Genomic DNA, 27679 nt, shown 5'->3' on the forward strand with positions numbered 1-27679 from the left:
TTACTGGCATAAAACAATACACACTCACCATCTCACAGTGTCTGTGGGTCAGGAGCCTCTGCGGCTCAGCTGGGGCTCCGCTCAGACTCCCTCACGGGCTGTGGGGAGGGCTTGGCGGGGGCTGCTCTCATCTCAGGGCTCATCTGGGAAAGGGTCCCCCCTCCCAAGCTCACTTAGGAGCTGTGGGCAGGTCTCAGGTCCTCAATAGCTGCCGGTTGGGACAGTAGTTCCTTGCCACATGGCTGTCTCCACCAGGCTAGTCCCAACACGGCAGCTTGCCTTTCCAGAACAAGGGCTCTGAAGGAGGCCGAGCAGGGCAGAGGTCAGTGGTTTGGAATTTAATCTCAGAAGTGACATTCCCATCACTGTTGTCCTGTTGTATTCCCCAGTAGAGAGTCACTAGGTCCTGCCCCCCCTCAAGGGGAGGCAGTCACACAGGGCATGCGTACCAGGAGGTGGGGTCATTGGAGGCATCTCAGAGGCTGCCCACCCCAGAGACAGAGTAAAACCTCCAAGAACCAAGAAGAAATGGACAGATTACACAATTTTAAAAGCTGATGAAAAGAACAGGCATTTCACTGGAGAAGAAATCGAATGTCATTTGAAACCCTCCCAGAGAATTCTCAGCATCACCAGCGATCTGAACGATACAGACGAACCCACAACACACGGGCCAGAAGGGAGGCTGCAGGTGCTCTGAGCTGCAGGGCGTTTACGGGCATCGGATGCCGGAGGGCATGGGAATGTCACAGCCACTTGGGAAACCACTTTCACGTGCCCCGGTTATGCTGAGCACGCACGCACGTGGCCCCCAGCCCAGGGCCCAGCTGTGAATGACCTGAGATGGTAACACCGTTTGCAGGCTGGTGAGTTAGGCTGCCCGTTTCAGGTATCCCCCCCGCCCCACCCCCACCAGGCAGTGCCTCCATGGACCACAGCACCCGGACCTGACAAGCAGTCATATCTGCTGCTTCAAGTTCACTCTAGTTAGGCTGCACTTGACTCCAGAGGGACTCCAGGCAACTGTGTGTGACATATGGAAGTTAGACACGTGAAATTGTAGGAAGAGAAAGAAAATCGGGTGTGTAGGTCTTGAATTTTACATGTATTTGCGTGCGCGATTGCGTGCGCAGAGAACGGCTTCAAACATATTCCTGAGGTCCCAGGAGCCGATCGTGTGGGCCTGAGTATTTGTTATGTTCACCGGTCAGCAAGGAACATCCTGGGCTCTGAGCCAAAATGTAGATCTGAGTGAAAGGGTCTGAGGAGGTCCTAGGAATCTAAACGAAGAAATGGCTATTTGTGAATTTTTTCCTGGATTGAACGTATCTTCCAGAGGCACAGGGATCCAGGGACACAAGACCTCCCAGGAGGCCTCAGTGCAAGCAAGTGGTGAGTCAGAAAGACAGGGCTGGTGGGAAGCAGGGGCAGGCAGGCTCAGAGGGTCACTCAGCTTGCAGTCCTCGGGGGCCCTGCTTTCATGGCTGGGGACAGGACACTGTTCACGCCCTGCGTGCTTTCTCTGCACAGTCCAACATCCACTCCAGTAACAGTCTTGGGTTTTTGCCTCTGTTCAGGCAGAGGAAGGGGCAGCTTTGGACAAAGACACCTGAGACTAGGAAGGTATTCCCCCACCCTTCACCACTCTGCAGGACCCCCTCCCCTCCTCCCTGTGTTTGAAATGTCCTGGAGGGGGATGTGGGTAACTCAGCCAGGAGGAATGACCCCAGAACACAGAGGGTCAGAGGAGAGAGTGAATAGGCTGGACTTCAAGGCTTCACAAGTAAGTGCCCAACACCTCCCTCCCCCGCCCTCCGCCAGGGCCCAGGGACAGAGGAAGAGATAAAAGACTGGTGTCACCCAACCTAGCCCGTTCCCCTGGTGAACTGGCTGTCAGGCACTGACAGGCTCTAACATACTTATACTTTTTTCTGTTAAAATAAAATCCATCCTTCTGTTCACCCAACACATATAATATAAATAAAGCTCCCAGAGCCTGTATAACCATCACTGTATAGATAACTTCCCTGTAACAAAATGAACTTTTTCAGATCCCTGGCATAGTTTTGTTTATTTAATTCTTGTTTATTTAATTTTGTTTTTCTTGTTACTTTCTTTTAGAAGGACGTTTAAGTGGTAAGGCTAGGTTCCTAAATTTGAAAAATGTGTTATCATGAAAATAAAGCACACGCAACTCATACCACAGGCAAATTCTTCAAATTACAAAACCATAATGTTTTTAAACGGGTGCAAGAAAACTTTTCTTGCCACGTTATGTGAAAACTATACAAGAAGACCCAAACACGGTTTGCTTCTGCTGGAGTCCCCATGTCACTGTAAACCATGCAGAGACAAAAATACACCTACGCTGGCAACAAGAAACACATACCAGATGCGGCCATTTTCCCTCTGGTTCCTAACGTGCTTCCTGGGAAACAGCTTAGGAGCAGAGACCGTGCGTGCAAACTGTAGAAACTGTAGCTTTAAGTATTAGAGAGACAGATATTTAAAACTATCACCTTTTAAAATCACTTTATTTTCACTCAGTGTACAGATTCAAAATCGACTAGATGTCAATTACAGAGCTGAAGGCAGGCTGAGCTGTGTGTGAGCAGTTACGTGTCCCCTCCCAGGGTATACAATATCCCTTTCAAACCAACGCTGTGTATGTCATAACTATATTTAGAAATACACAGAGAGGAAAATATTACTGCTGTAACGCAAGGCTGCGGATGAGAGGGAAACACATGAAAACCTCACAGAATCCAAGGCTTAAAGTCTTTAGTTCATGTTCCTCAATCAATTTCAAAGGTCTGGTGCATTCGAAGGCATTAATGATCAAAAGGGGGGAAAAAAGAGAATCCTGTAACAAATCCCATGTGAAGAAAAGGCTGGGACTCTCCATCCAGGAAAACAATACGGATTTTGGGTTTCCTAGAGCCCTGTAAGAGGTAAACAAAGTGGCCAAGTTTTCAGGCCAACAGTCCAAAGCGCTGGTTTGAGTTCAGACACAGAAGCCATCATCCCTTGTCTTGGGCCGGAAAACTTTCTTTAAAAAGGCAGGGAAGGAGGACTGAGCTTCAGAAATCAGAAACGCGCCGGACACACTAAAAAGTCACCTTTGCGCGTCAGCCAATGAATCTTTCCGAGGGCCACGTGTCCTGGGCATTGGTGGGGAGCGCCGGGGCCCGCTCCTCGGGCGGGGCCAGGGCCTCCACCTCGCGCACCACCTGCGTGAACACCTGGTCCACCATCAGTTTGCTCTTGGCCGTGACCTCCAGGAACGGGCACCGCCACTCGCGGGCCAGCGCGCGGCCCCGCGCCGTCAGCACCTGGCGCTCGGCGTCCAGGTCGGCCTTGGTGCCCACGAGCACGAGCGGCACGGCCTTGGGCCCCCGCAGCCGGCCCATGCGCTCCCGCAGCGGCCGCACCGCCTCGAACGAGGCCTCGCTGCACACGCTGTAGAGCACCACGAAGCCGTCGCTGTTCTTGATGTACAGGTCCTTGAGGGTGACCAGGTGCTCGGCGCCCACGGTGTCCACGATCTCCAGCAGGGCGGGCGCCGCGTTCACCTCGATCACCTTGCTGAAGAGCTCCTCCACCGACGGCTCGCACTGCTCCGGGAAGCTGCCGCAGGCGAACTGCGTGGCCAGCGCCGTCTTGCCCACGGCCACGCTCCCGAGCAGCACCACCCGGTAGCCCTTGGCGGGTCGCGGCCCCGGGCCTGCCATGGCCGAGACGCGGCTGGCGGGGCGCACGGCCGGAGGACGGCGAGGAATGGCGCGCGGAGGCGGGGGCGGGGAGAGGGGGCAGGGAAGGAGGGGAGAGGAGGGGAGGAGGGGAGGAGGGGAGGAGGGGAGGGGCGGGGCGGGACGCGGAGGCGAGGAAGGGGCCCGGAGGGCGGGCGCGCGGAGGCCGGCTGCCGCCGGGCGGAGAACTCCCCCAGCCCAGACGGGGGTCCCAGGAGGCCGGGCCCCGCGCGCCTCTCGCCCCGCTCCCTACCCCACTGTCTGGCCCGCCTCCGGCCCGGGGCGATCCGGCGCCGCCCTATCCACCAGCTCCACGTCCCAAACCTCTCCTTCCCCTCCCCCCGGCCCCCCTCCGACCTTGCTCACGGCGGGTCCCCAGGCTGCCGGGCCCTGCTCGGCCTCCCTCCCGTACCCCACCTGACGACGAGCTGGGGCCTCTCCGACAGTCCCTGCCCTCTGCTCCCCCTTTCCCATAAGAGCCCCTTCTGTCCGCGGGACTAGAAGGTAACCTGATCCCTTCCATGTCTACCCGGGAAATGCAGGATTTCTCCACCATTTCAGAGCCAGCCCCGTGGCCGGAAGCCAGGCTTGCCTCGTTCTAGGTCAGGCCTGGCTGGGCTGCGCAGCTGGGGCCCCTCCCCAGACCAGGAGGACCCCAGGGAAGGGGAAACTTGCGAAGGAGCTTCAGACTGAAGGTCCCAAGTGACTCCTGCAGCCCTCCCCGCTCCCCCGCCGACTTCTGTGCCCGGAGTACCGAGTACCTCGTGCCCCTGCCTTTTCTCTGGTCCCCTCCAGACCCCTTTGTCTTTGACCAACGCCCAAATGAACTTTGTAAAATGTAACTCACATTTTACTCCCTCACTCAAACCTTCCCTGGCTTTCCATCATGCCCTCCTGACCTAAGAGTGACCACATAACTCACCAGTCAAACTGGCCACTTTTGAAAATGAAAGTGTGCACGCATCCACCCGGCCTCAAGTATCGACCGGTGGGGTCCTTGGCAACAGGGCTTTGGGGTCATCCTAGTTCTAGAGGGTCCTCCAGGTCGGACCCCCCTGCTGCCAGTCTCTCTCGGGCTTCTGCTCTACACCTGCACAGCGTTCTTGCCGTTCCTTGATTCAGAGGGGACCCTGGGGGCTGGGCAGAAAGTCCTGGGGTCGTCCACCTGAGTGAACTCCACTCACCTTGTACTCGGGCACAAACAGATGCCTTAGGACTTGAGGGAGACCCAGAGGCCTGGGCTGAAAGCGGAGATAGCTACTCTTTCCCTGTGTCGGGGTGCCACTGACCTCGGTCATTTTGGTGTAGCCGTGTGGGGGTAGGGGACAGGGCCCCAGTTCTGACTGAGCTTGAATTTGCTCCCGGCAGCATAGGCTCAGAGATGACGTTTAAGTGACAACGGGATACATCTTTCACACTGGTGTTTGTGGTCACAGAACATGCTTTTCTATTAACGGTGCACAGAGCACCCTTGACCTGTGATATTAATTATATATGGAACACAACAGACAACTCGCTTTCTAAATAGAGAAGACTTATGAGACATTCTCTGACTGCAAAGTAACAAAAGTAAAAATGCATCTTTAAAAAGGATAACTGCAAATATTCACTGGAGGGAGGCAAGCTCAAGGCAGGCTTCAACAACTTCCCACAGATAGCTTTTGAGGGAACGTAGGCAACTTGCTGCTGAAAAGTCACAAAACACACAGGGAAAAAAACACCGTGAATGAGAGCCGTTGGAAACACAGACAAGAAAACCACGTCTGGAAAGCTGCAGACATTGGTGTTATCAGACAGATGAGATAATTATGTTTCATGTGTTTAAAGAAATAAAAAAAAGAAGCTTAAAATTTTGAGCAAGGAACAAGAGACTATGAAGTATGGTCAAGTAGGGGGTGCCTGGGTGGCTCAGTAGGTTAACTGTCTGATTTCGGCTCAGGTCATGATCTCACGGTTCGTGGGTTCGAGCCCCACGTCCGGCTCTGTGCTGACAGCTCGGAGCCTGGAGCCTGCTTGGGATTCTGTGTCTCCAGTGCCCTCTGCCCCTCCCCTGCTCGTGCTCTGTCTCTCTCAGAATTAAGTAAACATTTAAAAAAGTTAAAGTATGGTCAAGTAATTTGAAAGAGACTCTCCAATAGACAATATGATAGAAATGGACAGTATGATAATTTGCTATTTTGATTAACATAAAACACCCTTGTTGGTTGAACTGGGGATTAAATACATGACTGAAGAGAGAAGTAACGACATCATGAGTTGCGGGGAATCCTGGACCTGGTTTTCATCCTAAAATGCCCTGTGCCTGCAGGCGATGAGGGGCCCTGATATTGCCAGGGGCGGCTGATTTTCGGAGAGTATCTCAAATCGATAGTGGGCTAATTTGAGCCTGTCCTTAGTATTCGTTCAGGCTTTTAAAGCCATTAAGGAAAGCACGCTAACCCCACCCCTGCCGCACAGAACCACACTCCACGTCCCTTGCACCACACCTTAATCCACCCCCCTGAGTCACTGTCCCTGTGCCACAGGCCAAGGCTCATCACCAGCTCGCTGTTTTACTTATTTTTAAGACAGAGACAGAGCATGAGTGGGGAGGGACAGAGAGAGAGAATCCCAAGCAGGCTCCAGGCTCTGAGCTGTCAGCACAGAGCCCGACGCGGGGCTCGAACTCACGAACCGCGAGATCATGACCTGAGCTGGAGTCGGACGCTTCACCGACTGAGCCACCCAGGCGCCCCGGTCACTTCTCTTAATTCGGGTTCTCTCCAAAAGCAGAAGCTATGACATGGGACGTGGTCTTGTGGGCAAATGGTTTATTTTTGGAGGTGACCTCGGAGATGAGGAATGGGGACCCTGGAAGGGGAAAACGGGGGAGCGGGGAGATCTGATGTCAGAGAGCGTCCTTGACTTGCCACTGCTGTACGAGTACCCTAGGGAGCGGTGTGCGTCCTACCCCGGCATCGTCCCCTGGTGCGCGGTAGCGAGGGGCACGTGCGCCCGCTGGTGCCCTTTCCTCGTCGTTCCAGGGCTGCCCGCAAAGTCCCTCCCTTTTCCAGGTTGCACATGTGCCAGCATGCTGGGCTCCAGCAGCCCCGCGAGCAGAGGCAACGACAGCCCCAGGAGATGGCAGGGGGCGTGGTGGGCAGTGGAGGACGGGGGCAGCGGGCTCCATAGCCACGACGACGACGACGGCAAAAACGGTGGACTCCCAGCCTACGAGACCAGGGCGTAAAAGGTAGCTGACTCCATTCTAACAGTTTGCAAATGCCTCATTCGGGGGGGCCGGGGGGACATACTATCTGCAAACAGTGGTGAGTACACAGTTCATTTCCTTTTCTTGTTGCTCTAGCCAGACTCCAAAATATCGATGTTGAACCACAGAGCTCCAACTGACAGAAATGCCTTTACGACATACCATTAAAGGATGTATCCTTGAGGCGCCTGGGTGGCTCAGTCGGTTGAGCGTCCGACTCCGGCTCAGGTCATGAGCTCACGGCTGGTGAGTTCTAGCCCCGCGTCGGGCTCTGTGCTGACGGCTCGGAGCCTGGAGCCTGCTTCGGGTTCTGGGTCTCCCCCTCTCTCTGCCCCTCCCCTGCTCGTGCTCTATCTCTCTCTCTCTGTCAAAAATAAATAAACATTAAAAAATATATATGATGTATCCTTTTGTCCTGTAATGGGTATCCTTCATCATAAAAGGAAAGTTTAGTCTATTTATACCTTAGAACTTGTATTGAGATTTGCATTGTTGTTGTTCCCTGATAAATATATAGCTTTTTCTCCTTTAATTCTGTTAATTTTATGACTCAGAGTTGACAATTTCCCATCGCCGAATCGTTCTGCTTCTCGCTTCATGGCTCACCCCTCTTCTCCCTGCTTCCTCCAGACACAACGACCATCCTCTCCCTACTCCTTCAGCGTGCCAGTCTGCGTTTCATCCCAGAATCTTATGTTTGCTGTTCCTTCCCCCCGGAATGCTGTTCCCTCAGATGTCTGCATGGCCCACTCCCTCATTTTACTTAGGTGTTTTGCTCAAATGTCACTTACTTCTGGGAATACACAGAACTCACATTGGTACCAATCATATTCATTGGTACCAGCCCTCTGTACCTCGGAGTGGGACCTCATTTGGAAACAGGGCCGTTGCAGGTGTAATCGGCTGAGGCCCCGCTGGACCACGGACAGCCCCTAATCCAATATAACCAGCGTCCTTCTGAAAGGGGCAACTTGGACACAGACGTGCACACAGGGAGATGCCACCTGAAGATGAGGTCAGAGGCCGGGCTGGTGTTCTAGAAGCCAAAGAGGCTTGTAAATCATCGGAAGCTAAGGAAGAGGGGCCTGGAACAGATTCTCCACCCGCAGCCCACGGAAGGAACCACCCTGCCGACAGCTTGATCTGGGACTTCTGGCCTGGAGACTGGTGACACAGCGGGTTCCTGTCCAAAAGCCCCCAGGACGTGGGGAACTACCGCAGTGCCACCTACCGCAGATCGTCACTTACTATCCTGCCGCCCCGGTCCACTCGGGCTGATAGAACAGATTACTGCAGATTGGGAGATGTAGCGAACAACATTTATGACTCCGTTCTGAGGCTGGGAAGGCCAAGGCCAAGGCACTGGCGGATTCAGTGAGATTCCGTTTTCTGGTTCGCGGACAACTGTTATTTCACCGTGTCCTCACGGTGGGGGGCAAGGGAGCTTTCTGGGGTCTCCGTCACCTTATCACTCCCCGAAGGGCCCACCTAATGCCAGACTTTGGGGGTTAGTTTTCCACATACGAATGGAGGGGCCCCCATTACGCTCTTTGAATCCCTTTGCTTGTTGTGTCCCTCCCACGACCTAGCCCCCCGACACCGCTCACTGCTGGCCCCCTGGCACAGATATCAGTGCCTCCCATGTGGTTGGCACAATCCACGACTACGGTTCTGCCATGACACAGGCTTTGGAAATGAGTTTTTCCAGCACAACTGAAGAATGCAGGAGCCAGGCCCGCATAGCGTGAATTTTGCATTTTGTGTGATTTTCTTTGCGAGGTAAACATGGAAAACGGCACCGGCTGGACCGAGGTATGTGGGAATACACAGAACACACAGACGCTCCCCTCACGCATCCCCCAGATGCCTCGTGACTGCTGTGCCGTGAGCGCACCGCCCCCCCCCCCCCCGGGTGTTCCAGCTGTCCTGTCTCCCGGGCCGCAAGCTGCACCCTCCCCGTGTCCACTGCTCTTTGGGCCTTTGAGACAAAGGGCCATATTTCTTATTGTATTAATGTATTTAAAATAACAACTTAACGTATTCCACTGTGCTATCCTTTTTATTAGGTTCCTATCTGTTTGTTTGGGTTTTTTTAACAATTTTTTTTTAACGTTTATTTATTTTTGGGAGAGATGGACAGAGCATGAGTGGGGGAGGGGCAGAGAGAGAGGGAGACACAGAATCAGGGGGAGGGACAGAGAGAGAGAGAGGGAGACACACACACACACACACACACACAGAATCAGAAGCAGGCTCCAGGCTCTGCGCGGTCAGCACAGAGCCCGACGCGGGGCTCGAACTCACGGACTGCGAGATCGTGACCTGAGCCGAAGTCGGCCGCCCAACCGACTGCGCCACCCAGGCGCCCCAGTTTTTATTTATTTTTGAGACAGAGAGAGACAGAGCATGAACGGGGGAGGGGCAGAGAGAGAGGGAGACACACACACACACACACACACACACAGAATCAGAAGCAGGCTCCAGGCTCTGCGCGGTCAGCACAGAGCCCGACGCGGGGCTCGAACTCATGCACCGCGAGATCGTGACCTGAGCCGAAGTCGGCCGTCTAACCGACTGAGCCACCCAGGCGCCCCAGTTTTTATTTATTTTTGAGACAGAGAGAGACAGAGCATGAGCAGGGGAGGGGGAGAGAGAGAGGGAGACACAGAGTCTGAAACAGGCTCCAGGCTCCGAGCTGTCAGCACAGAGCCCGACGCGGGCCTCGAACTCACGGACCGCGAGATTGTGACCTGAGCCGAAGTCGGACGCCCAACCGACTGCGCCACCCAGGTGCCCCAGTTTTTATTTATTTTTGAGACAGAGAGAGACAGAGCATGAACGGGGGAGGGGCAGAGAGAGAGGGAGACACACACACACACACACACACACACAGAATCAGAAGCAGGCTCCAGGCTCCGAGCCGTCAGCACAGAGCCCGACGCGGGGCTCGAACTCACGGACCGCGAGATCGTGACCCGAGCCGAAGTCGGCCGCCCAACCGACTGCGCCACCCAGGCGCCCCGGTTCCTGTCTGTTTTCAGTGTGTTGCTGATGAAATATTTTGAGTCCTGACCCTCTGGAGTGCCGTGATTTTTACTGTGCGAGTTTGCACGGCACCCGGAATTTCATGAAACCATATGATGCATCCCAGCAAAACGGACCCCATTTGTTGAATAACTGAATGAATTCTTGCCTTTCTGAATTAGACCCTAATTATCCTGCTATATGGCTTTTTCACTACACAATTGCTCCTTGAGGCTGTCTGTGTCCAAAAGGCTGGGGAGCATGACGGAGAACAATACAGGGCTTAACGTAGGGATGTGAAGGAGCCCAGTCAATGACACTTTCATTATTCCTGCCCAGACCCAGACGCTTGAGAGATAAGTCCAAGGGACTCAAGAAAACATAAATCAAATTATTACCTTATCACAGATGAGGTCTGAGTTGGAGCGGATGGCTTCGGAGGGCTGCACTATAGACCGTCCTAATCCTAGAGCCCCCATTTGGACTCACCTGCCCAGTGGTAGGCAAACCAGTCAGTCCACCATCTGTCTCCAGCGGGAGCCACGCCCCGACATTTATGGGAGGGGCCTGCAGGAGCAAACTTCACACCATGTGCCCGGTGCGCCCCGTCCCCCCAGTCTCCTGGCCTGTCTCATGATCTCAGCCTATCGTGCTAAGGAGTCTTAAACCCTCTGAGCCTTAGGCCCCGAGCCCACAGAGACTCTCTGACCTCCAGGTCTCTTCCCAGTTGGGAGGAACTAGGATCTTAGTACCTGCAGGCAGAGAGGAGAAACAGCATTCCTGGGGACAAAGCAGCGGCCACGGCATCTGCAGAGAACAGCTGTGCAAACCTCCCCGGGTGGGGGACACACACGGAGCCCCCCGAGAGCTGCTGGAAACGTCGCAAACGCGCGTGGACGGCCTCCGCCAGCGAGTGCGAGAGCATGGATGCACACGCATACACTCGCCCCGAAACCCCAGCGGTTCCTCCCTTTCTGCCCATAGAGTAGGGGAGATAACTGGGAAAAATCTTCGAGACTAGAAATTCTGAATGAACTGTTACAAAACGCTTTCTTGCATAGCTGCGATGTTGGAAAAAAGGAAATGGCCCAAACAGAGAAGCCTCTGAAAACCAAAGTGGTAGCGGTAAGCAGCCGCCCCGGGGAATTCACAACCTCCGTCATCAAGGGTTTGGGGCGTCATGGAGACAGATGGCAAGATTTTGAGGCTATATAAGCTTCCCAGTTAGGAGCAGGACCCCCACGCGAGCTGCACATCCTAGAAGGCCCGTATCCTCAGTGAACGAGTGATTTTGAACGTTTTCCAACCATCCGCAAAAGCAGAGGAGAAAAACTGTCCTGTCCGGTATTCTTTTTTTTCTTAATTTTTTACTGTTTTTCTTTATTTTTCAGAGAAAGAGAGACAGAGAGCTGGTAGGGGCAGGGCAGAGAGAGGGGGAGACACAAAACCCGAAGTAGGCTCCAGCCTCTGAGCTGGCAGCACAGAGCCCCACACGGGGCTCCGACTCGTGAAGTGAAAGATCATGACCTGAGCTGAAATCAGACGCTCAACAGACTGAGCCACCCAGGCGCCTCTTCCCGTCCAGTATTCTTTCGAGGACAAAAGTAAAAGATTTTCCCTAAGATTTGTAACAAGGGTCTGGTCCTCACAGAGGTTTGGGTTTAAACTGAGCATCCCTTAGAAGTCCTGGAAACAGCAAGCTGAACAATGATCAAGTGAGCCCAGGTGGGTAGGTCCTTAAGGACGCCAGCAGCAGTCAGTGCCGGCTTCTCTGGAGGGATGCTCCTTTACGGGGCTTCCCGTCATCTGCTCAGATTACCCTCAGGGTCCAAAGAGGTGCTGAACAGACTAGGGCCAGGCCACCACAAGCAGAGCCACAGGCATTCTATTTCCAGGCAGTCGGATTAGTAGATAAAAGACATAAGAGAGGGGCACCTGGGTGGCTCAGTCGGTTGAGTGGCCAACTTCGGCTCAGGTCATGATCTTGCAGTTCACGAGTTCGAGCCCCATATCGGGCTCTGTGCTGACAGCTTGGAGCCTGCTTGGGATTGTGTGTCTCCCTCTCTCTCTGCCCCTAACCCACATCCTGTCTCTCGCATCCTGTCTCTGCCTCTCTCAAAAATAAATGAACGTTAGAAAATTTTTTTAATAAAATAAAAAGACATAGAGAAATGACATTACACACAAAAGATGAAGGATGTGGAAAGCAAACATGATACTAAATACAAATACTGGCTTTTGCAGAATTGAGGAGTCACCAGGGTCAGGGCGACAGACTGGTGTCGATTTCAGTCTGTATTTAGATTTCGGTCTGTCCTGCTGGCCCACAGCTGCTGGCCATGCAGGGGGTGAGGCCGCTGGAGAAGGTACCCCCCATGACAAGCTGCCCCACGGACATCAGGCACAGGACCACACCTGGACACTCCCCACACGTGTCCCCCATGGCCATCTCCCTGACTTCTGCCTCTATGACAAGAGGCCCAGAGAAGGGCTGTCCATCCAGGGAGCCCCCTGGCACCAGGGGTGTTTCCTGTGGCATTTCTTCCTGACGCTGGGCTCTCCGTCCAGGGTCACTGCCTGGGAGCCGGGCATTGGTGACAAGATCAGGTGGAGAAGCGGTCACCCTTGCTTCCTACTGGGAGCATCTCAAGGGGTCAAACACCCAGTGTCTACGTGTGCGCTTCCGGAAGGACGAGTGGGGGAGAAGCAAAGAGGCGGCCGGATCGGCCCCAGGGCTCCTCTCCCATAACCCGCTGTGCGAAACATCTCGTTCGGTTCGTGGTCGCGGTGACCCCTCCGCCAGCTGCTCACCGAGGGGCAGGGGGCCTTCGCCGTGGAGCCCGTGGGCCCTGCTTCAAAAGGGGGGGAGCCTGCGAGGAGCGCCCCCTCGGGGCCAGGCCGCCCACGGGGCACTCGGCCCTCCGGTCGCTCCCGGACGTGCAGGCTGGAGTGGGGAGGGGACCAGAGTCGCGGCCCCCTCCCCGCCCCCGGACACCGTGCTCCCCAGGCCGACCCTGCGCCTCCCGGCTCCTCCTGCGCCGCCACGCTTCCCGCGCCCCAGCCGCGCAGGGCTGAGGACCCCGGGACGGATGGGCCTCGCCAGGCCCGGGGACCCAGGGCGGGGCGCAGCCGGGGCGGAGGCGGCCCCGGGTCTCCGGATCAGCGCCCCCGTCGTCCGGCCCGGTGGCGCGTGTCCCCGCCCGGCCCCGGAAGGGTGGCGCCGCCACGTCCCCCGCGGGTCCCGCCCCCGTCCCGGCGTGGCGGCCGGAGGTGGCGCGGCCGGCGGGTCGCTGAGCGCGCCCCTGCGCCCCCGAGGCCCCGGGTCCCCATGTCCCGGGTCCCCCGTGTTCCCGCGTCCCCGCGTCCCCGCATCCCCTCTGGGGCGTCCCGAGACCGGCCTCGATGGCCTCGGGGCAGAGCACCGCCAGCCCAGAGGCTTCCTGATCCGGGACCGCGAGCAGGGCGCCGGCCCAGGTCCCCCCTGCGCTGTCGCAGCTGCCCAAGCTCGCCAGGACGGCTGCGCGCAGGACCTTCTCCAGAACCGGCTCCTTACCTGTGTCCTGGCTTGTGTCGGTCACGCACGCTCAGCGTCCCCACTGCTCCCAAGGCCTTCGCGGAAAGATTTCACGCAGAACACGTGGGGATCTGAAAGGACGGTGCCTGTGAAGCCTATGGAGGGGGTCCCTGGGGCCCCCAACCTGACTTGTTACGGGAGGGCGGGGCTGAAGGACCGCGATCACGTGTCCCCACGTTCCCCCAGAAGGGGACACCACTGTTCCCTCACATGCGCGGTGCCATGGGCTTGGTCTGGAGGTTTGGGAATCTCAGATTGTAGGCACTTGGACCCAACAGTTGGGCCGCCAACCCCTTGATTTGTGCCTGGAGCTCAACCTCCTTTACAGCGTAAATTCCGACCCGGAGACTTTGACTTTCTGCGTTTGTACCCAGACGTTTGACCTGAGCCCAGCCCGGGTGGCGAGGGGGTTGCATGGTATTTCCGCACAGGAAAATTGAGGGCAAATGGTTTTCTTTTTTTCTGTTCTGAATATTTGTCCTTGTGGGAATTATTCCAGCGCGTCTCCCCGTTTCCTCGCGAGGCTGCCCTTGCCTCCTGGCTCTTTCCCGGGAAGCACATTCCCAGGGGACACAGAGTCAGGTGGGGGCAGTTTCTGCAACACGCCCTTTGACGAGGGTTGGCTTTGTCTTCTCCAGGGGAGCATTTCTCTGGAAGGAAACCCTTGGCCGCTGTGATGCCGCCCAGGCGTGGAAACCAAATGAAACCATATAGAGCAGATCGGCCTACTGTCTGGTGGCGGGAGAGAATTTCTGGGGAAAACTTCTAATGGACTGGAAGTCTTGCTGACTTTGGGTTGGGGTTTTCTCGTGTCCGTTTTACCCGCGGAAAGCCCTTCCCCGCAGGTCACTACTTACAGCGACTCGGGTGGCTGTCGCTCAAGGGCGGTCGTTGGAAAACGCTTCCAGTGCATAACCGAAACAACTCAACAGGGGAGAGTTGAACGTTCATCGCTACGTCACTTTGTTAAAGGCGCATGCGAGTCACGGTTGTCAACGTGTGGCCGGTTCTGTCCTCATAGGACGGTCGCCCCCCTCCTAACGTGGAAACAAACACAATCCCCACAGGTAAGCACATCAGGAACCTTGTTACTGACGCCCTGCGAGACCTCAGTTCCCAGGGCAGGCAGGGGCTGTGGCCCTGGCCGTCAGGCCCTTCCCTCTCTCTTCACAGGACAGGGGACCAAGAGTCCCTCCCCACCCCCCCGATGAGCCCCGAACCTCCCATCTTCAGGGACCTCCCTGGACAGTGTCACCGCCACCCTGAGGCAGATCCCATCCCCCTTACTGGAGAGAAAGTCTTAATCACCTGTAGGGGCACAGGCTGAGCTGACCACAGTTCTCCTGGTGGGCAGTGGGGCCTCGGTGGGGGATCTCCTTCTGGAAGCCTCGGTCCGCCCCGACAGCAGAGCCCAGCCTGTGTCTGCGGTGGGCAGGGCACAGCACAGGGCTAGGTCCCCAGGCACAGACGACAAACAGTCCTGGCCCCATCCATGCCCGGGCCTCGGCCGAGGACACAGCTGGACTCTGAGCCGCATGGGGGGCCTCAGGCAGCACCCCTCCATGCCCCAGTGTGCCGTTGGGCAGGTAAAACATGGGTCCCTCCCTGCCTGCAGGATGTGGGGCCAGAGCACGGGTACTGGGGAGTCTGCGGTCCTGGGGCCACGGTCAGAAAGGGTCCCTGCCCAGGCACCCCCCCCAGCCTTGACCACCAGGTCCCGGTCCAGAATGGCTCAGGCCTAGGGACAGAGGCCCTGCAGGGTCCTCTGTCCTTCTCTGCAGCCATGGGGCTGGGGCCCTGGACACAGGACCAGGTCTCTCTGTCTCCACCTGCTGGGCTGATACTGCCTCTGCCTTGCCTCCCCGTCAGCCTGGAGATCTTGGGGCAAGTCTCCTGTGAGCCAGCTCTTTGTCCCCAGGTGAGCACAGACCAGGCAGAGCTGGCTGGTGCTGGGGAGAGCCTCCCTCACTGGCCTCTGCCCAAACCCCACCCCACCCCCACCCAGGGCCCCTCTGGCAGTCCCCGGCTTCCCCCACCTTCCAAGGGAGGCCCTTCTGTCTGTGGCACACAAGTGAGGGGGGCTCTTCAAGAAATGTCCCAGGAAATGCAGGGATTCCTTGGCCATTCCCGATCCACTCTGGTGCTGGAACCGGGCCGGCCTTGCTCAGGGTCAGGGCTGCCTGGGCAGTGCACTTGGAGCCCGCCCCCACCAGCCTCCTGGGGACGGGGCGGGGGGGGGGGGTGGGGTGGAGACCCAAAATTCAAGGGCAGATGAAGCGGGGGAGCCTGCCAGGGAGCCTCAGACTGCATCCCATGTCTCTCGTGTCCCCTCCTGTGCCTGGGACCCCTGCACCCCTGCCTCTGCTCCGAGCCCCTCCAGACCCCTTTCCTCTTGGGAGGTTTCCACCTGGGAATCATGACATATCACTCCCTTTGTCCTTTGATAAACTTTTGTCACCCGGACCTGAGGGAAGGCCCTTCTGTGTCCAACGCCCCTTCCCCTTTCTGCCCACGGCCCCTGCCAGGCACCCCCGCTCAGCAGCCCCACTCGGCCCAGCATCTGTCCCAGGAACCCAGCCCCTGACACACCCCCTGGGGCCCTGGCCCCAGCCTCCCACAGGCCTGGGAGGGGCCCAATCCGTGGTCTTGGCTCCTCGGTCTCCCAGACTCGGTTCAAGTGTCCCTTCCTCACGGAAGCATCTACCCTCCCCTGCGCCTGAGCCCCTCCCCACGGCTGCTCACAGGGAAGTCAGAAACCAGCTCAAGTCCAGCGAAAAGGACAACACAGCAGAGTGGGGTGTGAGGGGTGCGGGGAAAGCAGGGCCGAGGGGGTGCTGTGCGGTGAGCGCCGCGTGAAAACAGGAGCCAGGCCGCCAGCAGACCTGACTTCAGGAGTGAGAAGTACAGCCCAGGTTCGGGTCAGGACAAGGGAGGAGGTACATACGGAGGATGGAAAAATAGGGGAAAATCGGGAAGTGGAACCTACAGTTGGCTCCTTCAAAGAGCAGCAGACTTGGGGCGCCTGGGTGGCTCAGTCGGTTAAGCGTCCGACTTCAGCTCAGGTCACGATCTCGCGGTGTGAGTTCGAGCCCCGCGTCGGGCTCTGGGCTGATGGCTCAGAGCCTGGAGCCTGCTTCCGATTCTGTGTCTCCCTCTCTCTCTGCCCCTCCCCCGTTCATGTTCTGTCTATCTCTGTCTCACAAATAAATAAAACGTTAAAAAAAAAAAAAGAGCAGCAGACTTGACAGACGTTTGACTGGATGGACTCAGAAAAACGGACTCAAATTAGAAAAGGAGGCATGAGAGAGGGGGCATCAGCACCGACCCCACAGAAACAAGGGGCCGTGGGAGGTCCAGGAGGAACATGCGTAGGCCAACGAGGACGACCCTCGCGGGAAGGACAGAAGGCGCAGCCGGTGCAGGAAGCCGTCCTGAGGGGTTTTCTTAGAGTTTCCACCAGTGGGAGCAGTTACACCACCGATGGGACGTGAAGGAAGAGAGAGGTGACAGGAGACTGGCAACTGGAGCAGGCACTGGGTCCCAGCGAGGTGACGGTCTGGGAGCCGCGCAGGGTGTCTCTGGACTAGACGGAGCACGTGTGTTCCTGACGGCGAGGCTCCCGAGCCACAGCAAGGCTCTCGGAGCAGGCAAGTGTCACGTGGACTCGGGGCCACGTGGAGGACCTCAGCCCCACTCCCCTCCCCCAGATGGCCTCCCAGCACCTGGCCCCAGGCCCTCAGGGCTGGGGTTTCTGTTCAGGAGGCCCCTGGGGGTCTCGTCTGCCCCACCCCCCTACCCCGGCTTGGCCCAGCCAGCACTCCACAGCGGGCCCCTGGCGTCCGTGCAGCCAGGAAGGGTGTACTCCAGCCAGGGTTCGGAAGGTGCTGAGAGCTGGGGGGTGGGGTAGGGTGGGCCTGGTGCTGAGCCCCCGGGTGTCAGCACCACTGCCCACTGGGGTGTGCACTAGGCAAGTCTGGGGCGAAGAGCCCCAACTGCTGCCACACCCCTGCCTGCCCTGATGTGGCTTCTGCATGGAAGGGTGGGGCCGCCGGGGCCACAGCCTCACAGCCCTGCACACAGGAAAGAGCAGCACCCCACCGGGGAGGGACCCAGAATGGCCTAGCGAGAGGCACACGTGCTGAGCACCAGGAACAGGGGAGTCTGTGGGGGTGCTTGTTCAGGCGTAGAGAGGCCAGTGCGGGTGGGAGGGAGAGGCAAAGCCGAGGGCTTCCTGGAGGAGGTGGTGTCATCACAGCCAGGCCTGAGGGGCCGAGGCAGCCAGAGTGGCAGGGACGCGTCCAAGAGGGAAGGAGCCACGGGCAGGTTCCGGGACCTGCAGAGCTGCTTTGCTCTGAAGAGAGGGGCCACGGGCTGGCCAGGACACCAGGCCACGTGGGTGGGCAGTCAGGGAGAAGACAGGAATGGACAGGTGAGAGGCGAGGCCTGAACTAGGGCAGGGCCCCAGAGGTGGTGGGGGAGAGGGGTTGGGGAGGAGGGAGCAAACAGCCAGAGGTGGTGGTGGCCAGCTGGGACAGTGACCAGCACCCAGGTCTCGGGAGCCACCTTCCCTCTACAGGCCCAGGTCCCAGAGTCTGGCCAGGAGCCACCCCCACAGTATGTTTAGACCAAACTCCCAGCCCAACGGGGACTCCCCAGCACGAGGGTGAGAAGGGGGACAGGCCAGGTCACTGCCCGAGTCTCCCAGGCCAAGCCTGCCTGGGTCCAGGCAAGTGGCTTCTGTGCCCCCGGACTCAGTCTGTGGGCCAGCAGGGAGGGGGGAGGCCGTCCAGTGTTGGCATAGCAGGTGTTCCTTCTGAGCCCCCCAAAAACCCAAGAAAAGCAGGTCCAGGGTGGATGTGGTGGAGGTGGGGAACTGAGGTGGCAGCAATGACCCAGGATGGGACAGACAGGACACCAGTGTCCCCATCTGGGCCTCAGTGTTCCCATCTCGGGTCAGGATGGGCCATGTGGTCCTTGGGTGGAGCCTGAGTGGACCTGCTGGTCGAGCTCTATCACCAACCCATTCTCCTCCCTATGTGAAGGGAGTCCTCCCCTGGGGTGGTCCACAACCTCCGGGACCCATGTCTGAATGCTTCGTGGGGCCCCGTAGTCATCCGTCATGGTGGCTGGACCCCCGTCCTGCCTCCATGAAAGCACCTGGGCCCTCAGCGGGGCACAGCCCTGGCCTCTCACTCCTCCTCACAGGCCAGGCCTGGGCAAAGGTGTTCAAAGGCTGGACCCCAGGATACTCCCCAGTAGATTCTAGGTGGAACCCTAGGTCTCCAGACTCTGGAGGGGTCACGGGCATCCCCACACCCTCCTGTCCCCGGCACCTGGCAGGAGATGCTAGATCAGGCCCCAGAGTCAGGTCTCAGTTGCCAGAGTCAGGGGTACCCCAGGGACTGAGCAAGTCACTGAGGTAGGGACACCATACCACCTACCCCCAGGTCAGCCCCACTATGCCTCACCACCACCCCACCAGTCAGAACCTACAACCCCTACCTTAGACTCGCCTGAAGGATCCAGAAGCCCTGGAAGGAGGGTCTGGGGCCTCCAGAGAGGCAGGAGAGGCTCAGGTGAGTGCTTGGAGTAGCCATTAGAGGCCAAGTACCCAAAGTTTTGGGAGGAAGGGACAGGCTGGGCCCTACAGGAAGGGAAGGCGAGGCTGGGGCTTCTGCAGGACGCAGGGGTGGGGGACGGCTCAGCCCCACGGGCCCCTGGGACACAGGACCTAGGATTGCTGCCTTCAGTGAACTACAGGCCGAGAGCCCTGGATGGTCCTGGCCCAGTAGGTGCTGCTTGTGTTTCCTCCCGGAGCAGTCAGGGGGGAGAGGGCTGGAGACCCTCCTCAGGGAGGGCGGAGGCCTCTTCAAGCTTGAGGGAAGTGTCACAGAGTAAAACCCTACCCCGCAGAGAGGACATGGGACAGGTCATGGAGCAGGGGTGGGTGAGCCAGGGGCACCAGGGCACAGGCAGGTCAGCAAGGGGAGGCACAGCCTGGCCCTGGTCTGACCCCACCATGGGGGATCCTGCAGCTACTCCTGGGAGAGGAGAGCCCACCCTGTGACTTCACATGAGGAAACTGAGGCTCGGAGAGGGGCAGGTGGTTGCTGAGGGTCACAGACACGAGGAAGGGGCAGGAGCCACACAAGACATGGCAAGGAAGGGTGGGGAGACCTCATAGCTCAAAGGAGCCCCCCGAGAACCACGCTGCCATTGCAGCTTGGAGCCCCCACCCTCAGAGCCCCCTGCCACCTGGGCCCGCCTAGTCACAGCCATCCTGTCCCCAGGACAGAGAGGTGCCCACAGCCAGCAGGGACCAGGTTGGGGGTGGGCGTAAGTGGGCAGGTGCTGGCCTGGGACTGGGGTCCACCAGGTGACTGGATTCATGGGACCCTCTTTAGAGTCCCCATAGGGTGAGACACCTTCCAGGACTGGTTTCTGGAGGGTGCGTCCAGGATAGAAGCATCGAGGATCCCAGGCATGGAGCACAGAGTCTCAGGGCAGACATCGGGGTGAGGAATCTTGAGGGGTGCCCCGGAGCAGAGGCCGGGAGGGGTGGGGAGCAGACAGGAGGAGGGTAGGGACAAGTGAGGACAGCATTCGGAGGCAGGACCAGCAGCGACCACACAGAGGCTGCAGACAAGAGCCCCCGAGACCAGTGGACATCCTTGCCAAAGTGCCAGAGACGGAGAGGCAGGAGGAATCCCCAGATGGGAGGGCACGGCTCCAGCCCAGCCAGTGACCAGCCTGGCCGTGATGACAGAGGCAGGGCCCCTGCAGGGCCAAACCCCCGGCAAATGAACACAGCCCGTGTACAGGAACACACACTGTCCCAGACATTATAGCCGAACCCCAAAACACAGGGTCAAGCAGGAAACGACCCAGTCCGAATGCCACCCGTTCAGGCTCAGGAAAGTAAGCGGAGAGAACCGGGCAGCTGTGGGTGTGACCCAGAAGGGACTGTTGGCACCTTGGACCCGGGAGAAGGGGAAGAGGAGGAGCACACACCGCCCGGGAACAGCCCCCCAGGGTCCCCCCCACTGCCCACAGGAGTAAAGCAGGACTCCTGGGCCCGGACCCCTCGAGACCTTCATCGGAGGACCTGGAGTCCTCAACCACAGAAATCCCCAATTCATTGGCTCAGGCCAAAGCAGACAGAAGCTGTTCTTCCAGAGCTGCCCAGGCGATTGTAATGTGTGGCCAGCATGGCGGTCCGGAGGTCCGCAGGGTCCCAGCAGAAGGAAGGGCAAGCAGCGGTGGGGGGCATGCCCCAGCACCAACACCGGAAGTGCACCCCAGCAAGGGCACCTGCACGGGGACAGAAAGGACCGGCCCTGGAAAGTTGGCTCAACTCACCTGTTGACCCGGTTGCAGAACACAGAGACACGAAATTCACAGTAGGTTCTAGGTCAAACCCACCAGGCCCTCCCCAGCCCCCACAGCAAGTGGGGGGCATCTAAGATGTCAGGGAGCCTGTCCCCGAGCCAGTGGGTACTTTCCCTCCTAGCCAGGGGCACATCCTGCCCTTAGGTCAGCCGCCTTCCCCCCCTGCCTGTGCTGCAGTGCGCCCAGCGCCAGGCCCTGCCAGATAGGGAGCCAGCTCCTGAGCTCGCTCAGTACCCTGCTCTGCCCTCCGGCTGGGCCTGGTCCACGCGCCTGGGGTGGGGGGCCCAGGGACGGGAGACAGCAGGGCCAGGCTCAGGGGACTTCCCACCTGAGCTGCATCGTGGCTTTTCTCCAGGACAAGGACGGAGACCCGGAGCTGGCGGAGGGCATCACACTTGGCAAGGGCTCCCCCAGCTCTGCGGGTGGGATGGGGCCCCAGACACCATGCTCTGGAAGCTGAAGCCCAGGCTTCTAGAAATGGAAGTGAAGACACCCCAGGAGGAGACTCCTGGGACAGACCAGAGCTGGGCCCACCGGGTCAGGGAGCCCTGAACCCCCACACTGAGCTCCTTACCTCTCCCTCCCCGGGCCAGGATTGGGCCCCGACGGGGATGGGGCTCACCACCAGTGAGGGAGTGCAGCTGTGAGGCCCATGGAAGCCGGCCTTGGGGAGGTGGCTGGACTCGGACACCAGGGCCCTCTGTGTCAGGCCCGGTGCAAGGAGCAGGTGGCCCCCACCTACCTTCACAGGTGCCACAGGTACCATGCTGGGACAGGCCGGCAGCAGGTGCCTCCCTCCAGCCCCCTGCCAGCCTGACCAGGACCTCGGTGGCTTTGTGCCAGGGGCCCTGCTGACCAGCTGTCTGCCTGCAGCTGCCTCCCTCCCCTCTCCCAGACTCAGGCTGGGTGACGGGCTCCCTCTGACCTGCCCTCCAGCTCCTGCCCCTTCCTGCCTCTGTGGACCTTAAGATCCTTCCAGGGAGGGCTCTGTCCTTGCCCTCCAAGTGTTCCGTGCTCTCCAGCGGGACCCATGTGGTGCCTCGTGTACAAGCCCCCCGTGATGCGGGCGCCCATGGCTCTGGGTCACAGCCTGAGGGTCGTTGAGGCTCCACACCCTCAGGGTGAGGCTTGTGACCCAGGCTCTGTCGTGCCAAATCCTTCTCTATCATGCAGTCCAGTAGAGATGTCTCACATGGACCGCCGGAATCCCTCCTTCCTCCCGAGACAGCAGATCCTTAACCCCAGGCCTCCCTCACTCCTATTCGTGTCTCTGCGTCCAGGTGTGTTTGAGAAAGGAAGTGACATTCGTGAGTGGCATGGTGTTCGGCATGGCTGCAGATCGTTCCCCCTCAGAAACCTCTTCCAGCTTTGGGCGTGACTGGAGCTTCAGGGCATCGGAATTGCCTGGAGACCCTGTCGCCCCACCCATGTGCCTTCCCAGCCAGGGGACCAGCTCCGAGTCGGATGGTGAGTCCCCCTACGTTGTTTAACAAATTCTACATCTAGTGGTTTCCAATGAGTTTTTTGCTTTTTAGCAGTTTGAAATCACCATTTTGTGTCTCCCCCGGTCCCCGAGCCTCCTGCTACTAATTACTTCCCTCACCAAGTTCCTGGCTGGAGTCACCCTGCTTTCCGTAGATGGTCACATGGGCCCCAGAAAAGTGGCTCTGCTGGGTCCTTCACAGCTGCCCGTTGCCGTAACTCTGACGGGCCATCCCTGATCTTTGTCTCCTAAATGCTGAGAAGACGCCCCATGTCTTTCTGTTCTTTTGCTCGTTGTCTGTCCCAGGAAGAGACAAACAGGTGTCGTGAAAGAGAATTGCTAAGCGACAACTCGCAGTGTAGACCCAGGATGATGGCCACCTTGTTTGCCAGAGCTTTGCTCAGGAAGCCGTGCTGGGTAGGTTGTTAGGTGCTAAGGGGGCAGCTGACCCCAGGGAGGGAAAGCGGGGGCCAGGGGGGCGTTTAGAAAGAGAAGCTGGTGCCAGCCTGGCTTTGCTGTTATTTCCCCCGATGGCAGCCACGAGCACATCTCGTGAGTGCATCTCACCGTCAGGGCCTCACTCCCTCTCAGCTATGCCATAGGTCACAAGGTCAAAGCTGGATGGTGTGGCTGTGGTCTAGGCCCTGACAACATCCGGGGACAGCATCTGGGGATGGAGCAATTTCTACATGGAGCCGTTCCGTAAAACTGTGTGAGTCAAATTTTGAAAGTGAAGTGTAACGTAGTTGAAGAAATATGTACAGACTGTAAGTGCACAGAGCGAGCACTTATGTGTCAGCCCCCCGAGAAGCCCACTGGGTAATCCCTCTCCTGTCCTCCCCGTGGGTAAGCTCCGTGATGTCCTCTAACACCAGAATGAGTGTCACCTGTCTCGGCCATCATCCACAGGGATCCCAACACGGATTTTTCGTGTCTGGCATCTTTCAGAGTTCAGCTGGAGGGATTCCGCAGGGGGCTGTGCACAGCTGTCGTCCATCCACTCCCTTTGCTGAACCATATGCCCTTGTTTGGGTCTAGCAGACTTCTTGTCCAATCTACTGTTGATGGCCGTGAGGTTGAGGGTGCTGCTGGGGACGTCCCTGGCCCCGGCTTTGGTGAACAGGTGCACACATTCTGTTTCCCTGACTTGGCGTAGATGCACAGGGGCGGGGAAAATTCACCCTGGACTAAATGCTGCTTGGGTCCTTAACTTAAACGCAAGTCCCCAACTGATCTCACTGTTTCCAGGTAAGTTAACTGCCTCCCAGAACAACAATCAAGAAAATTTACAGAATATAAAAATAACCAGCACCAAAAAGATAAGCTTCCTGTCATCTGATTTCCCAGTATCAGGCATTCAACAAATAGGAAAAAAGAACCCATAAGGATAAGAGGAAGCAACCAGTTAAAACAGACCAATAGTGACACAGATGAAAGAGGCGATAAGGACATGATCACAGAAACACAAATGGTCTAAACTCCCTGGTGAAATGGCAGAGATCGTCAGATTTGGTTAAAAAAACAACAACTCTATGCTATCTATAAGAAGCCCACTTTAAATATGAAGATAATATAGTGAAAGCAATAGGATGGAAAACGATACGCCATGTCAAACCAAAGGAAAGCCATATGGCTCTTAAAACATCAGATAAAATAGATGTCAGAAAAAGGACTATTATCAGAGATAAAAAGAGCAGAGGTCTATTAATCAAGAGAACATAACATAACAGATGCGGTTTATGCATCTGTAAGAGCTTCAACATACTTGAAGGAAAACTGAGCCACAAGGACAAATAGACAAATCCCCTCTCGCTCATTTCTACCTGGCTCACGGCAGTCCCCACCTCACGCTGCCCTGGTGGTTTCAAGCTGCATCCGCAGGCCCCTTCTGCAGTCAGCCAGTGGCTTGGCTTTCAACCGGGTGCCTCAACCATTTGGCAAGGAAGCAGTTCCCAGCCCCCCAGTCCAGAGCAGGGACTGTATTTCCTGCTGGGCTCTATTCAATCCTGTTTATCAGCTGGGACGTAACAAGGCAGGGCCTCAACGGACCTAGAGACGCAGCGATGCCTTGCAAGTTACCAGCCTCAGATGAAGGCTCCGTAGACTGTCGGGGACAGGGGTGGCCCCCTTGATTCTGCGGCAGGCTCACAGGAATCCGGGGTTGATGATTCTCAGGCCCATCCTTCCAAACATCTCCATCTGTGTCTACAGGTCATTCTGTTCCTGTCAGAGCCCCATCCTTGGTGTAAGAGACCTGTCGCATTTTCAGCTCTGCCGCCCTTAAAATCAGATCCTAAGCTGACCTCCAGCATCCGTTCAAAGTATACCAGTGAGTGGGTTCCCACTCGTTGGCAATTAGGGCTCATCCCACTGGGAACCCTGGGAAGTACAATGTGGAATGTTCCAGAGAAACTAGGCTGCTCGCCACCAGACTCTCCTTGCCTATTTGTTGAGGGAAGCCTTGGGAGTGACTGTAAAAGCCTGGGCACTTCCAGGGTGCCGTGGCCGTGGAGCAAGCACGTTCCGTGGCACCTGAGAAGGCCCTCAGGTGGTGAAGCAGAGACCGGCCAGCTGAGGCTCAAGCTGCCGCGATGCAGGGGTGATGCCCCCACAGCTGGGGGTGGACTCGGCTGGCCCGAGGGGAACGTCCGCGAAGGGGGTGAACACAGAGGTGGCGCTGGAGGTCTTAACATCTTGGTGGCAGCATTGCCTTAAACATTTCTTCCCTCTGGCCGCAGCGGACTGGGCCGAGAGCTCTGGGCCGTGTGTTCTGCCACGGAACCATGAGGAAGATGCGTTGTCTTGACGTCCACGTCCAGGCCCACATCGGGGCACCTGGGATCTGGCACGGGGATGTCTGGGGGGTGGCTCTGAGAACTTGAACCCTGCCACTGGCAGATACAAGCCCCTGCCTCCGGCAGCGGTCTCAGAAGATCACACCCATTCTCTCCAACCCTCATGCCTTCAGACCAACAACCAGGGTAGGGACAAAGCGGGATCATCGGTCTTGACTCAAGGGGACTAGCTTTTCCGAGGAAGGAATTGCAGTGTCTGGCAAACGTGTGTCCGCAGGGACTGGGCAAAGTCAGGTAGGACTGGACCCGCGCGCTGGGACCAAGGGCTGGGGCAAAGTGTAGAGTGGGTATGGGGCCTCCACTGACATAGGAGCATCCCCTTGTGACCGTGTGACCAGCGTCCTGGCAAGGGCACCTGAGACTGGTCCTAATGCATTTCTGGAGGCTGCATCAGAGTCCTGCTGTACATGAGGCAGACAGCTATGAACTTCCTCTGCAACATGCGGAAGGCTCAGGAAAGGGGAAATGTTAGGACAGGGTTTTCTTGTGACACCAGTGACTCTGCTCCCCAAGAGGTCCCAAAGGAGCCTCCCTAAGGCCACAAAGAATCCCCAGTGAGGGGGAGTCAGCATTTGCCCTATAGATATTTCCAAGCTTGTATTTATTTCTTCCGGCACGATTAGTCTGCGCTCCACGGGTCTTTGCCAGCCCGCCCGCTGTCCACTGTTCCTTCTGGGTCTCGCCCATGTGCTTGCTGATTTTTGCATGGAGTTCATTGTCCTCCCAAAACTCCTTGTAGGGGCCCCTGGGGGAGCTCAGTCAGTTAAGGGTTCGACTCTTGATTTCGGCTCAGGTCATGAACCCCTGGGTCGTGGGTTCTAGCCCCACATCAGGCTCTGCTCTGAGTGTGGAGCCTGCTTAAGATTCTCTCTCTCTCTCTCTCTCTCTCTCTGTCTCTCTCTCTCTCTCCCCCCCCCCCCATCTGCCCCTCCCCACCTCTGTCGGAGTACTTTGACACCCAGCCAGAATGAAGACAGTGTTCTTAGGAGATGATCAGTGTTTGCTGCTACCCAGCACCAGTCTGGGCCGGTTTCAAATAACACAAATAACACGTATGGCTTCAACTTTTTATTCTGTTTTGTTCTTAGACTACTTGCTTACGTAATGTGATTGGCACAGTGCCCAGCACCCTCTCCCCGTGGTCCAGCTCTGGGTCCAAAGGGGTGGAAAGTGTGGCTGGTCCGTTGGCTGTCCCCGGGGCTCTGCTTCCTAGGCCAAGCATGTCAGGGCTTCCCGATCCTTCTCAGCCATGGTCCTGCCCTACCCGCCCAGAAACAACCCCAGGGACACAGTCCTGGGCCCGAGTCAGAGAAAAGAGGGCTCTCCGGGTGGAGAGAGGAAGAAGAGGGACCGAGACCCACAGCGGTGGAAGACCAGGAAGGAGGCGGCCTGGCCGTTGTCTTCAGCAGGTGGCAGCACTGGACAGGAGGGCTGGAGGACAGAGAGGACGAGGGATGAACAAGCCAGTTCTTTCTTCAGACACAAGGAACGTGAGGTCCTCCTCCTTTTGGACTCTAGGCCGAAAACTGCGCACAGTTTTGGACTCTGCACAACCACAAAATCCTGCTGGTCTAGAGACCAGGAGACAAAAGAAAGGAAGAAAGACTTCCCACCCCAGCTCATGAAGGGACAGCCCCCTTCCCCAGGCTCACCTTGACCTGCGGGACCTGAGTGGGGGGCTCTGAGAACTCAAAGGACTCGGGATGGGCCAGGGTTGGAAAAAAGGCAGTGGGAGGTGGCTATGTTCCTGATTGTTTGGGCCTCCCCACCAAGCTGAGGGTCCTCCTGGGGCAAGGACACTGACCTGAGCAGCGTCCCAGGGAGGGGCCAGGCTGTGGCCTGTGGACAAGGCCTGCTGGGGTCGAGGACGGGGATGATCAGGGCTACAGGCTGAATAAGTCCCAAGAAATAGAAATCATATAGGCAGCATTCTACGGTATCATGCAACGAAACCTTAAAAATGAAAAGAAAAGAAAATGAAAAGAAAACCTTAAAAATGAAAAGGGTCTTAAAAATGAAAAGACCCTTCCACCGGGAAATTTTAATTGAAAACTCTTCAACATCTCTAGAGACAAAAAGGAGATACAGACCCAGGGGCGCTTGGGTGGCTCAGTCGCTTAAGCATCCGACTCTTGGTTTCACCACAGATCATGATCTCAGGGTTCATGGGTTTGAGCCCCACATCGGGCTCCCTGCTGACAGCATGGAGCCTGCTTGGGATTCTCTCTCTCCCTCTCTCTCTCTCTCTACCCCTCCCCTGCTTGTGCGTGCTCTCTCTCTCTCTCAGAATAAATAAATAAAATTTAAAACAAGGAACTACAGACCCAAACTGTAAAAGAAATATATTTCTTTTAC

At 57.3% G+C, this 27679-nt stretch overlaps 1 protein-coding gene and 1 long non-coding RNA gene across 2 annotated transcripts; both read right to left on the reverse strand.

The window, feature by feature from the left end:
- Positions 1-2505: 2505 nt before the first annotated feature.
- LOC131517784 (ras-related protein Rap-2c-like) lies at positions 2506-3815 on the reverse strand. The gene has a single exon (XM_058740364.1). The coding sequence runs from the start codon at positions 3729-3731 to the stop codon at positions 3129-3131; it is 603 nt and encodes a 200-aa protein (XP_058596347.1). The 5' UTR covers positions 3732-3815; the 3' UTR covers positions 2506-3128.
- Positions 3816-26379: 22564 nt separating this feature from the next.
- On the reverse strand, positions 26380-27272 carry LOC131517785 (uncharacterized). The gene is made up of 2 exons (XR_009264836.1): positions 27129-27272; positions 26380-26895 (listed from the first exon to the last, which is right to left on the reverse strand). It is a non-coding gene; the product is annotated as an uncharacterized LOC131517785 (long non-coding RNA).
- Between the last annotated feature and the right edge of the window lie 407 nt (positions 27273-27679).

This window comes from Neofelis nebulosa, chromosome 7 (genome assembly GCF_028018385.1).
Source record: "Neofelis nebulosa isolate mNeoNeb1 chromosome 7, mNeoNeb1.pri, whole genome shotgun sequence".
NCBI classification, from domain to species: domain Eukaryota; kingdom Metazoa; phylum Chordata; class Mammalia; order Carnivora; family Felidae; genus Neofelis; species Neofelis nebulosa.